This window comes from Aedes aegypti, unplaced genomic scaffold (genome assembly GCF_002204515.2).
Source record: "Aedes aegypti strain LVP_AGWG unplaced genomic scaffold, AaegL5.0 Primary Assembly AGWG_AaegL5_hic_scaff_116_738_PBJ_arrow, whole genome shotgun sequence".
In the NCBI taxonomy this organism is placed as follows: Eukaryota; Metazoa; Arthropoda; class Insecta; order Diptera; family Culicidae; genus Aedes; species Aedes aegypti.
Window position 1 is genome coordinate 91,760 of NW_018734587.1, and position 16,186 is coordinate 107,945.

Sequence of the window (16,186 nt, forward strand, 5' to 3'; positions counted from 1 at the left end):
ACGGAAGAACGAAGCCGATAATCTTCGAGTATAACAGCTCATCGAACGAGTGCAATGCGTTAAGGATTTTGGTATTCTGTGGGATTCGCAACTATCATTCTCCCATCATATTGCTTACATTGTCGATAAAGCTCTACCTTTAGTAGAATAGTAAAGAATACCAATATACATCTTGTTAACAAAAATGAGGATTTTTGTTATGAGAAAAATAATGTATAACTTTGAAAAACAGCTTTTCGTAGGAGGAAAAACATATTTAGTTGTTCAACCTGATGCATTTCGTTAGATCTTATATTTTCATAACATCGTAAAATAGTAGTTGGATGATACACAGAAAACTGATGATGAAAAAATAGCTTCAAAGTAGTGTTTTAAAGTAGATCAATATACATCATGTTTGTAGTAAAAATATGGTTCGAGGGTGAGTTGTGTGCCAAATATAATCCAGTCTTTTGATCTAAATATAATCGAAAACATTTAACAACTAATTATTAGCTGAAACAAAGTTCTTTTGTGAAGGAAAACTTCTGAAACTTTGAACATTTTTGAAGAAAAACTTGGAAAATTTTAATTTATTTCCACGTTTTCTTTTCAAACTGTTTATTAGGGCGATTAAGAATTTAAAAATGTTTGAAAATCCAATCTCCCATATCTTCCTTATCATCCTTTCCATAAAAATAGTATTCTGTGAAATTCTCAGCTTTCTAACTGATGATTTAAAAAATGGTGGCCTAAAAACGATGTAGGTTTATATGGCTATTACTATGGAGAAATTTTGGAAAATATTCCAAACACGTTAGCACTTTAATATAAATAAAAACTTATCATCCCATAGTGAAAACTCATTCTTCACATCTTAATGAAGGGTGTTTTTGAAAAGACAAATCCCTTTTGAGCTAATTCTGTTTGAGATTTTTGTACTTGTTTGTAGAGCTGTAATCCCATATGATACTAAATAATAGCAAACAAACTCATGAAAATCTCTTCTCCTATCCATCGTATTGAATTGCTCCCTTCAACAAAGTTCTTTATTATGGTTTGAAGAATAAGTTTTTACCATGGGATGACAAATTTGAACTTAGATTCCAGTACTAATGTGTGTGGAACATTTTTCAAAATTTCTTCATATTAATTTCCGTATAAACCTGCATCCTCTCTGGGCCATCTTTAAATCCCCACCTAGACAGCTGAACATTTCACAGAATTTTCTTAGTATTTTTATGGAAGGATAGTAAAAAAGATATGGGACATTGAACTTTCGAATTTTTTTTAAATTTTCAACCGACCTAGGGGGGCTGGGGGCAAGAAGGACACCTTAAGATATATTGGTTCAAATCATGGTTGATTAGCACATTTTTTAAGATTATTCCAGTGTAGGGGCAAGCTCACCTCTTGTTCTAAATGATGTCATCGATAGATTTCAAAAATATAAGAAACACATGATGATTTGAGATTTTTGAAAATGTCCCTTCTTATGAGGTTTTTAAACGAGGGACGGGCCAAGAAGACCACCATTATTTCCCCGCCTAAACGATAAATTCTAGAGTAAGTAAAGATAAAAACTGAGGGATAAATGTTGACTCATAGTTAAAAAGTAATTTTACGAAAATCATTTAGTTCTCATCTTATTTGACTGTAACAATAATAGTAAACATTTTCAGAAACCATTTTGAATGTCCAAGATGGTTTATTTGGATTTTATTTGGTATGAAACATTGATGCAATATTAAACAAGAAAAATAAAAGTTCATTTGATTTTATATGAGAAAATTGCGGTGTCCCTCTTGCCCCATAAGACATATACTATTTTTATATATGTAAAACTTAATGTCAAAAGGACTTGTTCGAAAAAAAATCCTCACAGCTATATTAAACAATTGAAAATCACCAATACTGTGCGGGAAAATCAATATATTTTGTATTTATTGAGAGACTAACCTTGTTTTCCAGCCTCACATTGTTATAATATTTCGCATTTTTCGCGTTGGTGAGTTAAAGACATTTTTATATTTTTTTTGTACCAAGCATTTTTAACTGTAATATTTGCACAACCCTCAATTAGTACTCAATTTATTCTTATCCTGAGTTAAACATCAAAAAAATTATTTGAACTACGTGAAACTAGAGGTGGCACTTTTGCCACGGGTGTCACTCTTGCCCCATGTCCCCCTACTGTTTATCCGTACAACTGTAGTGTGCTGCTTGTATGTAAAGAATACAGGAAATTGTACTAGAAATCATGGATTGTCACTTAATCTATATATTTTTTGGTAGAGAACTAATTTTCCATTGGTGGTCTTATGTTTCTGTCGTGAATTTTTATTCACATCTTGTTTAAATGTTTTTGCTAATTATTTTTACTGTTGTTATGTTTTGCAAATCCGTTATTCGTAAATTGGATGGAAGAAGAAAACTATTAACTCAAAATCACAATGGAAATATGTTAAAAATATATAGTATTGGACAATACATTGACTAGTTTTTCGTTTTTCCATACAACGTACAAAATGGTCAACTTTAGAGGGTTAGATCTGTGTTATTTATGGACGGATTGGAATGAAAATTTCACGGCACTTCAGACAACTTGAACTTCAACATCCATTTTTGAATGATTTTCAAAATCACGTGTTGAAAAGCAATGACGGTTTGAATAAAGTGATTTTTTGACAAATTTGAATAATTGACATAACGCAATGACTTCATGGTATTGTCGACGCGGTAAAAAGTTAGAAGTTGGATTTTTCTCAGAACCTATGGGAGATACCTAACTTCGGAAGTGGTGCATTCGCATCTGGATGCGCTCGAATGCGCCTTACTTCCGAAGTAGGGTATCTAGCATGGATTCCGAGAAAAATTCAACTTCGGCGAAATACATTTTCTAAGGATTGACCGGACTAACATATCTTCATCAAAGTTGTAAGATAAACAAGTTTGCTAAAGACACTTTTTGTATGGGGTTATCTTAATTTCAAATAAATCGTTCATAAAATGCACTTTAGTCAACTCGTGGTCAGGGGAATCACTCAAAATATAATGTTGAATTTAAGGGCCTTAGCCGAGTGGCTAGAGTCCGTGGATACAAAGCAAAGCCATACTGAAGGTGTCTGGGTTCGATTCCCGGTCGGTCCAGGATCTTTTCGTAAAGGAAATTTCCTTGACTTTCCTGGGCAAAGAGTATCATCGATATACGAATGCGAAAATGGCAACGAAGGCAAAGGAAGCTCTCAGTAAATAACTTTGGAAGTGCTCATAACACTGAGCTGAAAAGCAGGCTCTGTCCCGGTGAGGACGTAATGGCAAAAATAATAAGAAGAAAATGTTGAAATCAAGGTTATGTCTAAATGAATGAGAACTACCGGCTACCAAAGTTAACCATTTTGTAAGGAAAATCGAAAAGGTTTCAAACGTATCGTCCAATACTGTACCAATTCAGCGATGGTAAAAAAAAATGATACAGGTGGTCTCAAACTTTTGTCGGTCACTGTACATAACTTTGTGCAGTCTAGTTTCGAAAGGGAAAAGCTGCTGCTGGTGTTTTGCTGTCCACTACGAGCGGACAATATATCGAGCAAGGTGTTATAGTTATACAACAAATATAATTTCTCAAGTGCCGACAAAATTAAGTGAATTTTTACCAACAAATGCAGCCTCTCGATTCCTCGATAAGAAAAGTGTTATATTTTCGAAGAAACAAACCTCGTCGCCGTTCGTAGTGGATATTTAGATCGCTGCAGTATTGAGAAGATGCCAAATTGGGAAGAAATACGGATGTGATTGGCCGCAGAGCAAAATTTCAGTGATGGATATTTAATGTGGCCAGCAGAGACGGCCCAATTTCATTATCTCTCCTCACTCCGGTAAAATGTGAACGTGTGTTTAATTAGTTTTACGAAACCATCCAGCATTGAATGACTTTGGGGGTACAACAGCCCTGGAAGCGGTGTGGGAGGACGCGTGATTGAAATTTCCTCAAATCTACAGTGAAGTTCGACTGGGCGCTCCTCCGAAAGGAATGCTCGTGAGGATGGTGTACAATTCCGTCCGAAACATGACAAAGGCGAGAAATTTTGCGTTCCTAATCGTGGTCGCACTTTTGGTGTTTGCCATACTTTCACTGCTGAGCAATACCTCGTCTGCTGCCTCAGGTGAGTTCGATAAAGTCGGTATATATTAAGAAAATTAATAAACAATATGACATTCCCTGATATATGAACTATATTAACTAGCGATGTAATTAAACATGAACTTAATGATAAATAAATCTTAGAAAGAGCTCATCATTTCAATAGCTTATCAGATATCATACAAAGAGGCCTTACTTAGCCTAGTGGTAAAAGTTGCGGCTACAAAGTAAAGCCATAATTAAGGTGTCTAGCTTGGATTCACGGTTGGCCCAGACCCAGAATCTTTTTGTAATAGAAATTTCCTTGACTTCTCATGATGACTCCCAGAGGGCGCCAAAATGTGACAAAATTGAATTCGGAGAGCGAAATTGCTAGTATGGACGCAATTTAAATCAACAACTCGTAACATACAGAAACACCTTGTACCTAGATATACTGGCGAATAGACGGTTATGCGAATAAGGAAGTATACAAGATGACGATAAAACACAAGGTTTGCATCTTTTTTTTTCAACTAATCTAGCATAAAATGATGCAATGTGCATATCCTTAAAATTGAAATTAGGCAGCTATCAAAAAACATCCTCAATTTTGTGTGTTGAACGAAATATCTAATATTTTTAAGAAAACAATCTTGATAATAAATTTTCGACCTATTTAGTGAAATAGTAGATAAAAAACCTAATTTAGTACTATACCATTTAATTCCACTAGAGTTTGTAGTTTCCTTTGACAGATACGCGTATTTCGACCTCAACTGTAAGGCCGTCTTCAGATCAAATGTGGTCAAACCAACGGGGATACCCGGTAGTACCTTTTTGAGCCTTAAAAAACAACATTTTGAACTTGAAATTTAGGGGAAAAATGATGCACCCGTTAATTAAAAAACCAAAGATTGCCCTTTCGAGTTAAGGTTTATTTAATGGTTTCAAGATAAAAAAAGCTCTTAGTTAACACTTCTGTAGTCGCGGTTGTATTTTGTATTTACAACAAAGGTAAAAAAAAACCGCTTTGATTTTGGAAGTGATCTGAGAACACTAAGCTGAGAAGCAAGCTTTGTCCCAGTGGAAAGATAATGCCAAGAAAAGGAAGAAGAAAATATTTTAAAGAAATCTGCGAAAATTGAAGTAGTTTCATTATGTTAAAAAAATCCAAACAGTAATAGCTATATAAATAAAGCATTAGAGAAGACTTCAGATTGAATTTCATTCGTGACGGTTCCTTTAAAAAGAAAAGAATTATTCTTCAGGTTTTTTTTTGAGCAAATACTTTCAGAAAAAATAGCTGGTGTGATGTATGGTTTGTAGAAAATCTGAAGAAAAAATATTTTTGGAAATATATAGAACAACTCCTAGACAAATTCATCGGCAAATCTGTCGTTCATCCTTCCGCAAGAGATTTATTTTACAACAATTATTTCCAGAGTTTGTACTACTCGCGGATTCCGCGATTTTCCGAGTATTTAGCTCGAATTTTCTAAATCATAAATTTTCCAGGAATGTTAGATAGCTTATGTTTACTTCGAACATTGGACACCATTGCAATAATTGTAAGAATGATTTTTTTTACTTCATCTCGTTTATTTAGCAGGCTCAGGCGCCGTAGGGCATAACAGAGCCGAAATCTTTTCTTATTTTTACATTATTTACATTTTGAAATTTGAACTTATTTTAAAAACTATGTTAGTTTGCGGAAGTTTTAAGGTTAGGGAATACATTTGTAACAGGGAAGGAAAGGATTTTTCGGGATTTCTTAAGCTACTTAGACTACTAAGCTGACGAGGCTTGAAGGGGCAGGATGTCCAGATCTGTAATGAAACTGAACAGAAACGGTTTGTGGGAGACACGACGAGAAGAGGACAATTTGAAGGGGAAGAAGAAAGACAGGGAACGAACACAATCAAACTCGGATATTGATACACTTCAAAAACAGATAGAATAAATTCATATATTCTAAATCAAGGTCCGCCAACACTTCCCTGGCAGGTTTCTGCTGTTTTCCTTGGATTTGGAGAGTTTCAGTCAGTTCAGATCTGATGCCACGATGCTCACTGCATACAAATTGAAAGAATAGCCCATGTTTAAAAGAAGGAAAAATTTCTTATGAAATAATCAAAAACATTTCAAAACCTAGCACACCATTGGCAGCCCAGAGACGAACCAACTATGAGCTCAGAGTCTTGACGCAAGTTCACAACTTCGTCCTGAATGAACGTACAGTTTAATGTATTCACTTGCAGCACTTATACAGCGACAAGCATTAAGTCCCGCCATATAATAAAGACCAGCAAGTTTACTAGCAGATCAATTATTGGGTCACATTTATGAATCCTACAAATCAGCATTGAACAAATTTGATCTTTTCTTTGTCCTTGATTCGGCCAACCGTAAAAATAGTGTCCGATTCCATCGCTGATTTTTTTTTTTGAGAATCGCTCCGAAAACGACAGTGTTTAAAGTTGCACTTCTAATTTTTTGGACCCTTGGTAGTTGGCGTAAGTTTTCACCCTCTTGGTAGAAGAAGAGTTAAGGGAATCTTTCTGCCTTGTAGTGACGATAGTCGTTCAGAAGCAATCGTTCCAATGCTCAGTACACGATGACAAATATTTGGATAAAAATTATACAAAGACAAACATATATTTGACATATATTTTCTACAGATTTTGTCTGTAACCTGATGTATGCCTATTGATATAATCCTACCCATATATTTCCACAATATTCAGAGCGTGTACTGATGGTTTAATCCTCGCCCAAACCAAAAGGACTTCAATTTTAATAAATCAAGCAATGAATGCATCGATTTGCAGCATTAATTGGATTCATTCATTTTATTCCCGATTCTTTTTTTTTTTTTTTGCATGCCGGATGCGTACCGTCTACAAAAAGTTTTCAGTACAAAATGTCAAAAAACCGTTCAAAAAAAAGTAACACAATTTCTCGACGTTTCATGCAAAAATACGGTTTCATCGAAAAAATGCATGAAAACTTGTTTTAATAGTGTTAACATTTAAACAGATAACACAGAATCCACAGGTTCATGCAACAATACTCGGTTTGAAGTCGCATCTCTTTGTCCTTGGTTCTTTTTGCAGGATTGCTATACGGCTTTCTTGCTGAAAGCTTCAGCAAGGTCGAAAGTAGACGATTTCATCGATCAACTCGAACGTATCTTTTATACCTATCAGACGGTGCACACCAAATGTCCAATTTCTCCGGGTATATCTTGATATCGTCCTCAGAAGTTGCTTTACAGTTCTTGGGTTGTTAAATGGCATCCTTAACCCCTCTACCGGTAGCAATATTTTTTACCAGAAACAATATTTAAATCACGAATACTTTTTTGTTTCTTGATATTTTTGCACTATTTTGCAAAACTCTTCAAATTTTACAAATGTTTCGATTTTGATCATTGGACACCTGTTCCGAAGTTCCCATACAAAACAGATATTGAGGGGCTTCTCAAAGCAAAACAATGCAAAAAGATTTTTTTGTGATATTTTCAAGGCTTCTATAAGGACAAAGAGGTACCAGAAACCTACCCAAGTAACCACAAGCATTATAACATTGCACGTATTCTACTGCATATCAACAACATTGATGCAACATTGCTTTTATTCAACAAATTGCAAGAGCTGTCAATCAATAAAGCATTAACCCTACATTACAAATGTATCAATGCTCTAACATCACTTTATAAATTGTACTGGTGCATTAATATTACTCTATAAGTTGCTTCATTGCTTCATCGTCCTTCTTGCATTAATTTAACTGTAAAAGTGCCCTTTTTCACTTTTAAACTACTTTAATGGTAGGCTTACGGCAATGCAGCTGCATTATATATGCAATGATATAATGCTCCATGGTTACTTGGGTAATGCTCATTACTCGAAAATGATTGACCAATTATCATATTTTTTTCACAACGGACTCTCATCAACGTTTTGTTTGTATTGTAGAATTCTTTAGCGTGAGATATTTTTGGTTAATTTAGGAATACCGTGTACCCCCGCTTATTTGAACGCTACCTCATGCAAACCATCGGGGTTCATTTTGAATTTGAACTTCTGGTCACCCTAGATCTGTGTTTTTGTGTCTTTTCCACAAGTTTGTTTTGATTCTGCGTTCCGTTCTACAACGTTCCATTTCACTTTACTCCGTTCCATGAGCTAAATAAGGTTGGGGTAATTTTTTTAATTTGAATGATGTGCAAATTAGTGGGGTACAAATTAAAAAGTGTTCAGATTAAATATGGTCAAACCAAAGGAGGTTCCCGTAATTTTCGAAACCAGATAATGTAATTCGATACAAATTCCAAAAATTGAGAGGTTTTTTAGCAACTTCTGTAAAAAAATATGTGTCTACCAGTAAAAGGGTTGATGGATGTTCTCTAGCTAAACATCTGTCTAAAGTCACTATCCTATATGTGTATCCAGTGCTCGCCTATTAAGGATACCTGCATCACCATACTGATGACATAAATATCAGCAAATTGCAAATCGATTAGTGCACACGACAACCCACGACAGGTGAATCATTCAAAGTGAGGAGTGAGGTTATCGTCTGATAAGCGATTGTCGGTTGCTGTAAAAATTGTCACAGATTTATGCTGATCACCAGTCATGACGGGGTCACACCCTAAAGCGTTTCTTTATATTTGCTCAGTTTACTCAAATTATTTTTAATAATTTATGAAAAAAGAGAATTAAGTTGAAAAGGTTTTCTAATCCATTTATGGTAACATTTACAAAACAGGGGCCCAGATAGCCGTAGCGGTAAACGCGCAGCTATTCAGCAAGACCAAGCTGAGGGTCGTGGGTTCGAATCCCACCGGTCGAGGATCTTTTCGGGTTGGAAATTTGCTCGACTTCCCAGGGCATAGAGTATCTTCGTACCTGCCACACGATATACACATGCAAAAATGGTCATTGGCATAGTAAGCTCTCAGTTAATAACTGTGGAAGTGCTCATTAGAACACTAAGCTGAGAAGCAGGCTCTGTCCCAGTGGGGACGTAACGCCAGAAAGAAGAAGAACATTTACAATCCCGTGCAAAAGTTTGGGTTCACCCCCTAAAAACATACAAAAGTGTTTTGTCCATATCTCTGTGATGTTACGTCCAATTGAAACTCTCCATGGCGCATTCGAAAGCCAATGAGTTATTCTAACTTTGTATGTATTTTCCCAAAAACAGTTTATAAGTTTTGTATATTAAAGTTTTATTGAAAGTTGCGACATTTGTGAAACTATTCAAAATCAATGAAACAGTCATTCAAGTCATCGTGCGAAATTTTGGGCTCACCCCTCAGTATGACGTGTATCATGCAATAGTTAAGGATCACCTGAGCCGCACGCAAATCATTTTTGTCAAAATCCCTGCCATTTTTCAACCGATTTCAATAGTTCTTACCTTTTCAAATGAAAATAATGGTGCGTCCATGACTGGTTTGCGATTTTACAGAATTTTCGTTTTTTAATATGACAATATATAAGATCTTAGAAAATGCTTTTGGTTGAAGACCTAAATAGTTTTTCCAAAAACTCTTAAGAAAAGCTGATTGTCAAAGTTTAACATTATTTTTCGCAAAACAAAAATCCTATTTTTTTGATCAAATTATATTATTCCACCATTCACTGACATTATGTAACATTAGTGATTTATCCATTTATGCTCAAATTTGTTGATACACCATCCTTTCACTCCCATCAAAAGAGAAAAGTTAAAACCGTGTTCAAAACTAGTTTAAATTACTAAAGAAACTTTATTTGTATAAACGAGAGCTAAATCGTGAGTTTAAACTGAAGTCTTAAGTATAAATTTTACTCTTTATGGTCGTTCTTCTAAAAAATCTCATACTTTTAAAATTACTTACTTGATACTTGATGGGCAACAATTCCTTGCTATTGCGTTGAATCTACGCCGAATGAAGAAGCCTTCTCCATTGGACCCGGTCCTGGGCCAATCGCTTCCAGTCGCCCTGAACGTTTAGTGACCTTAAATCCTCCTCAACTGCAAAAATCCATCTTGTGCGCGGCCTTCCACGGAGGCGACGGCCTCTCCCTGGTTCTCTGCTGAATATTTGTTTAGCTTGACGTTCCTCCGACATGCGAGCTACATGCCCAGCCCACCGCAGCTTGCCGTGTTTTATACATTTCATTATAGACTTGGTATAACTCGTGATTCATGCGACGCCGCCAGATGCCATTGTCCAATTTACCGCCGAGTATTGTTCGCAGCACTTTACGTTCAAAGACCCCAAAAGCTCTCCGGTCGATCTCTTTCAACGTCCAAGATTCGTGGCCGTACAGAGCTACCGGAAGAATTAGAGTCTTGTACAACGCGAGTTTGGTCTTCGTCTGTAAGCTGCGGGACTTTCTTCAATTCTTCAACTACTTCAAAAATATCACCACCTATCACTACCAACATAGGTGAGGGCCCACGATGTCTACCAGCGACCATGTACTTTGTCTTCGTGGTATTGATAATGAGCCCAATTCGCGTTGTCTCCCTTTTAAAAGGCACGTATGCCTCTTCCACAGCTCGGCGATCAATCTCGATTATGTCGATATCGTCCGCAAAACCAAGGAGCATATACAAACGTGTGATAATAGTGCCATTCCTATGCACGCAAGCTTTCCTTATTGCTCCTTCTAACGCTATGTTGAACAATAGGTTTGAAAGTGCATCGCCCTGCTTCAATCCGTCCAAGGTTACGAAAGATGAGGAAATCTCATCCGCAACACGTATACTTGATTTCGATCCTTCCAACGTTGCACGAATCAGTCTAATCAGCTTCGTCGGAAAGCCATGTTCCATCATTATTTCCCACAACTCGTTTCTTTTAACTGAATCGTACGCCGCCTTGAAATCAATGAACAGATGATGAGTCGGCAAGTTGTACTCCCGGAATTTATCGAGGATCTGTCGCAGGGTAAACATTTGATCCGACGTCGATCGGCCCTCACGAAAACCAGCTTGGTATTCGCTGACGAAGGACTCAGAACGAATACGTGACATTATTTTGTATGCCGAATTGAGGAGTGTTATTCCTCGGTAATTGGCGCACTCCAATCTATGCCCTTTTTTGAAGAGAGGGCAAATGAGGCCATCCATCCAGCTAGCAGGCAGTTCTTCTTCCTCCCATATCCTTAGTAGTATATGGTGAATTATTCTATGCAGCTGCTCACTACCGTGCTTGAGAAGTTCGGCCGGGAGCTCATCCTTCCCAGCAGCCTTGTTGTTCTTCAGCTCTTTAATCGCCTTCTTAACCTCATCTAGAGATGGAGGCTCCACAGCTTGACCGTCGTTGTCGATGTTCATTCTGTTCGCCGATGCTCTATCGTTCCCTCCATTCAGTAACGTTTCGAAGTGCTCTTTCCACCTGACAGCCACCATCGTTTTATCTGTCAGCAAATTACCTTCACGGTCGTTGCACATGACGGGAGACGGCGCAGACTTTCTCCGCACGCCATTGACAGTTTCATAAAATCGTCGCATATCGTTCTTTTCCATACAGTTTTGCGCCTCGGCTATCACGTTCTCATCAAACTCTTTTTTCTTCCTGCGATGGATTCGCTTTTCGGCTGATCTTGCTTACCTGTACCGCTCTCTGTTCAGCCTGGTGCCAGACACTAACATCCGACGTTTGGCCACGTTCTTCTCATCCGTCACCCTCTGGCACTCCTCGTCGAACCATCCGCTTCTGGGGCGTCTTCGAGCAGTACCTATCTTTTCTCGCGCTGTTTCACTCACCACTCCATGGATTGCATCCCATAGATTGTTGAGGTTTTCGCTCACATTGACCTCACTCGTCCGCTCGTCCAGCTTTTGGTGGTATTCAGCTATAACACCGTCTGCTGAGAAGCGCTGGATATTGAATCGCATTGTTCGCTGTGATCTTGAATTCGCTACAGTCGATAACCGCGCTCGAATTTTACTGACAACGAGGTAGTGATCCGAGTCAATGTTAGGACCCCTGAAACTCCTAACATCGATGACATCTGAGAAATGTCGGCCATCCACCAGAATATGGTCTATCTGGTTGCAAATATCACCATTTGGATGCCTCCAGGTGTGCTTCCGAATATCCTTGCGTGCAAAGTAGGTGCTGCAGATGGCCATCCCCCTGGCAGCAGCGAAAGTCACTAGTCGTAGGCCGTTGTCATTGGTAACGGAGTGAAGACTCTCCTTACCGATGATTGGACGGAAAAAGTCCTCTCTTCCGACCTGCGTGTTCGCATCTCCGATAACGATTTTCACGTCGTGTTTTGGGCACTCTCCATAGGCCTTATCAAGGCCTTCATAGAACGCGTCCTTCACGTCATCAGGTTTGTCGTTCGTCGGTGCATAGATGTTGATCAGGCTGTAGTTGAAGAATTTGCCCCGTATCCTCAGTACACAGATTCGTTCGCTAATCGGTTTCCACTTCATAACGCGTTTCATCTGCTTCCCGATCACTATGAAACCGACTCCATGTTCTGCCTTATCGCCGCCGCTGTGGTAGATGTTATATTTGAACGTAGTGTTGGCGATGGGATCAACCGCCCGGAATTCACGTTCTCCAGATCTAGGCCACCGCACTTCTTGAATGGCGGCCACGCCCACTCCAACCTTCTGCAGTTCACGAGCCAAAAGGCTCGCTCGTCCGGGTTCATTTAACGTCCTGACATTCCAGGTACCAAGTTTTCATTCATAGTCCTTATTTCGTTGCCAGGTCGGTTGCCGAAAATATCGTTCGTTATTTCTTCTTTCTCCATTTTTCGTGGTAGGTGAGAAATTCGGTATGCTACCTTACCGGGGTTGCGCTACCTACATCACGTTTAAGGGGCTGCCACCTTAGGTTAGTTGACGTGATACAACATTTCATACTCAGCCGCTGGATACCAGAACAGACGCTGTTTGAGCCGCACCTCCTGGTGAACAGACGCTCGGGACGCACCCCCTCACTCTATCTGATGTCAGAAGGACAACAGTGCCCAGGTTGCACTACCAGCTAGAGTTACTGTGCACGTGCTGTAGCCTTAGGTGCAGGAGCCTCATTGCTTGCGAGCGCACGGGGGCGCTGTACATTGTGAGACCTTTTTTGGTGCGCCTCATTTTTCTTGAAATGTGTCTCACTGCGGTCTCATGCGTTCCGTCACATGCGCTGTTTAAAATTCAGCGCAATAATTGAAGTGATTACAAAAGTTTTCAATGGGTTTCGAAATTGTAACTCTTGGATCGCGAGTCTTCAACCATATCATGTAGACCATCTAGACACCTGTACAATGAAGCGAAAATAGTTCTTGAGACTCTTCGTTACTAAGCAGTTGTTTCACAACTTGGATACCGATGGTGAGCCGTAGCGCCGAACAGCGCATAAGACGAATCTCCCCGGGAGCACATCACCTAGCGCGCGCTTTTAGAATTTTCGTGAGCCTCCAGCAAGCGCAGCACACTAGGATTCCGATGAGCTGAGAGACGGTTTGGTTGGAGGCTCGTCAGTACATTTTTGTGCTCCTGAGAAATATGTAACCCTAGTACCAGCTAAGTACGCAACCCTTAGCTGGCGGTCTTTGTCATCGTTAGATCCGAGGAAGCGTGAGGTAGGGACTTGCGAGGACCAGAGCTATGTTGGACGCTCCTTCCTGGTTGTCGACTCACCATTTTACAACCCACTTTTAAAATTATGTACGCATATTTATCGATCTACAGCAAATTGTAAACGTTTTTCTCCGAATATTTCAATTGGTAATCTCAGAATGACGTATTATGAAAATAATATGTGAAAAACAAAATCGATTTTATTACAGCAGTGTTGCCAAATTTGATTATTGTGCTTTGAAGAATCTTCTAAAAATAATGCAAATGTTTTTCGATTGTGCTTTAAATGTGACGTGGGGACTAATTAAGTAGCTCTATGAAGGAGTAAGTTATTTTTACTATTAATACTATATTAGCACTTCCGTCAGGACATTCTTTAAACCAAAAATAATCTTCTCATATCAGTTCCTTTCAAATTTAAAATATTTTTCTCTAAAAATATCGGGGAAGAACTATTTAATTTTATCTGTGAAATTGTTGCACCAAAAATAACTTGATTTTTTTTCATCAGGCTTCTGATTGATGATGCTTTCGAAGAACAAGCCTTTTTTGAAAATAAAAAATATAGATTGTCGAATTTTCCAGCCAATTTCTAACAATTGATTTTGATAATCTCAAAAAATCGACCGTTCTAAACGTTGTTCCATATTCTTGTGCAATTAAATTATTTTGGAGAATATTTTATTATTCCAACATTGTACAATACTAGTCGAACGATGCACAGAAAACCGATAGAAATTACATCGATAAATTCAAAAGATACAGCATGCACAAGTTGTCACCTTTACATAATGAACAGTCCTTACACGATATACCATACTGAAGGGTGAACCCAAATTTTTACACGATGACTTGAATGACTGTTTCATTGATTTGGAATAGTTTTCAGATTTTTCCGTCAAAATTTCGCCTTTCATAGAATATAAGATTACGAATCTAATAAAACATTGATTTAAAAATTTGGTCAATCCAATGTTGAGGCATTCAACCATGTTTTTTTGAGTTGATTTTTGAAAAATGTCACAACTTTAAATAAAAATATAGTATATAAAATTAGGAAAATGTTTTTGGAAAAATACCTACGAAGTAAGAATAACTCCTTGTTTTTAATTATGAATCGTGGTTTACGGCTAACCAGCCGAGTGGAAGTTTTCGGTAGTTGTTAAGAATAACTCATTGCCTTTCAAATGCGCCATAGAGAGTATCAATTGGACGTGTCATCACAGAGATAAGGACAAAACACTGTTGTATGTTTTTAGGGGGTGAACCCAAACTTTTGCACGGGAGTGTAATTGATATTTATCCCGTAATTTTGCCAGTCCGTTCAGCTTTGCACTATAATCATTAACATCTTTTGAATGTTTTTTTTTGTTTATGTTTGTTTTTACGCCGATTTCCAATTTACAATTTGAAAAAAAGAAGAATCATATTTAGAAGTAAAATAAACATCTTAGTAGAAACCAAATTCAAAATCATTCCAGAACGATACACATTGAAAGTCATCGGAACATTAGAACCTTTGAAAGTAATGACAGATTGCTTCCAGAATGTCAATGTTGTCCCCCCACTGATCAATTTGCCCCCGGATTAAGGCACTTAAATCCAGCAGCATTCACAGAGTGAATGGTTGCGGTGATTACAGTGGCCAACTATAGTTCTCATTCGATCATTAGACATAATACTACACACAATGGACTATGAACAGTTGTATCTAGGTAATTGGAAAATAATTATAATTTACTTGTCGTACAAGTTCAACTCGCTATCAATATCGAAAATAGCGTGTGCATGCATTAGCGAATGACACGTGGAAAGTCCACAGACTATCATAAATGGGACCGCAACTTTCAGCATGGGCTGTTTTCAAGCGTGTTGAATGATATAGGATCCTCTTCTTTTATCAGTAAATTTATTCTAAATAACCGAGTTGAATTTACTACAGCTTATTTGAATTGCTGCTGGAAAGTACAATCCGTCCTTGTTTTGTTATACTTACCTGAATTATTTACGCTACAACGTTTTCGTGTAAGGAAATTCCAAAAGAACGTCATTATCAGGTGCACAGTCAGCTTGGTTACGCGTCATAAATATGAAAACAGTTTGTCATGAGGCATTTCGTATCTAATCAATTGAACTCCAATCATGGCACTTATGATGATACTAGCAATTCAGAAAATGAAAGTTTTCTGTCTTAGTACTCGATCAGTTTATTGGATTTTTCTGTGTTTGCTCTTGACTGATACTGGGTACTATGTAACTAAGCAAAGCGTGGGAAAATTGTTTTCTGAATTGGTGACGAAATGCAATTATCTATGATCGCAGTTCGAACTTAAGAAGAAATTTCATTTTTAATGGAGCTCACTGTAAAAAATTCCTTATCAGGCAAGACATTTGTTTATTGCTGTTTGCCTTTGAGGTGCAAATCTTGATTAAATGTGCCTCCAATGCGGTAAAACCGCAACCTAACTAAGAAAAGCTGTC

General features: G+C 37.9%; 1 protein-coding gene across 14 annotated transcripts in view; it reads left to right on the top strand.

Annotated features, from left to right (window-relative positions):
- Nucleotides 1-16,186, top strand: part of LOC110680286 (galactosylgalactosylxylosylprotein 3-beta-glucuronosyltransferase S-like) — a 30,409-nt gene that overhangs the window by 2,823 nt on the left and 11,400 nt on the right. For 3 of the 14 annotated variants that reach the window (XM_021856110.1, XM_021856112.1, XM_021856113.1), the window contains exon 2: nt 3,648-4,145. In XM_021856110.1, the coding sequence (XP_021711802.1) occupies nt 4,013-4,145 (133 nt within the window). In that variant the 5' untranslated portion in view covers nt 3,648-4,012. Of the gene's footprint in view, nt 1-3,501; nt 4,146-16,186 lie in introns of all 14 variants that reach the window. The other 11 variants (XM_021856117.1, XM_021856119.1, XM_021856120.1 and 8 more) reach the window with 5 other exon arrangements.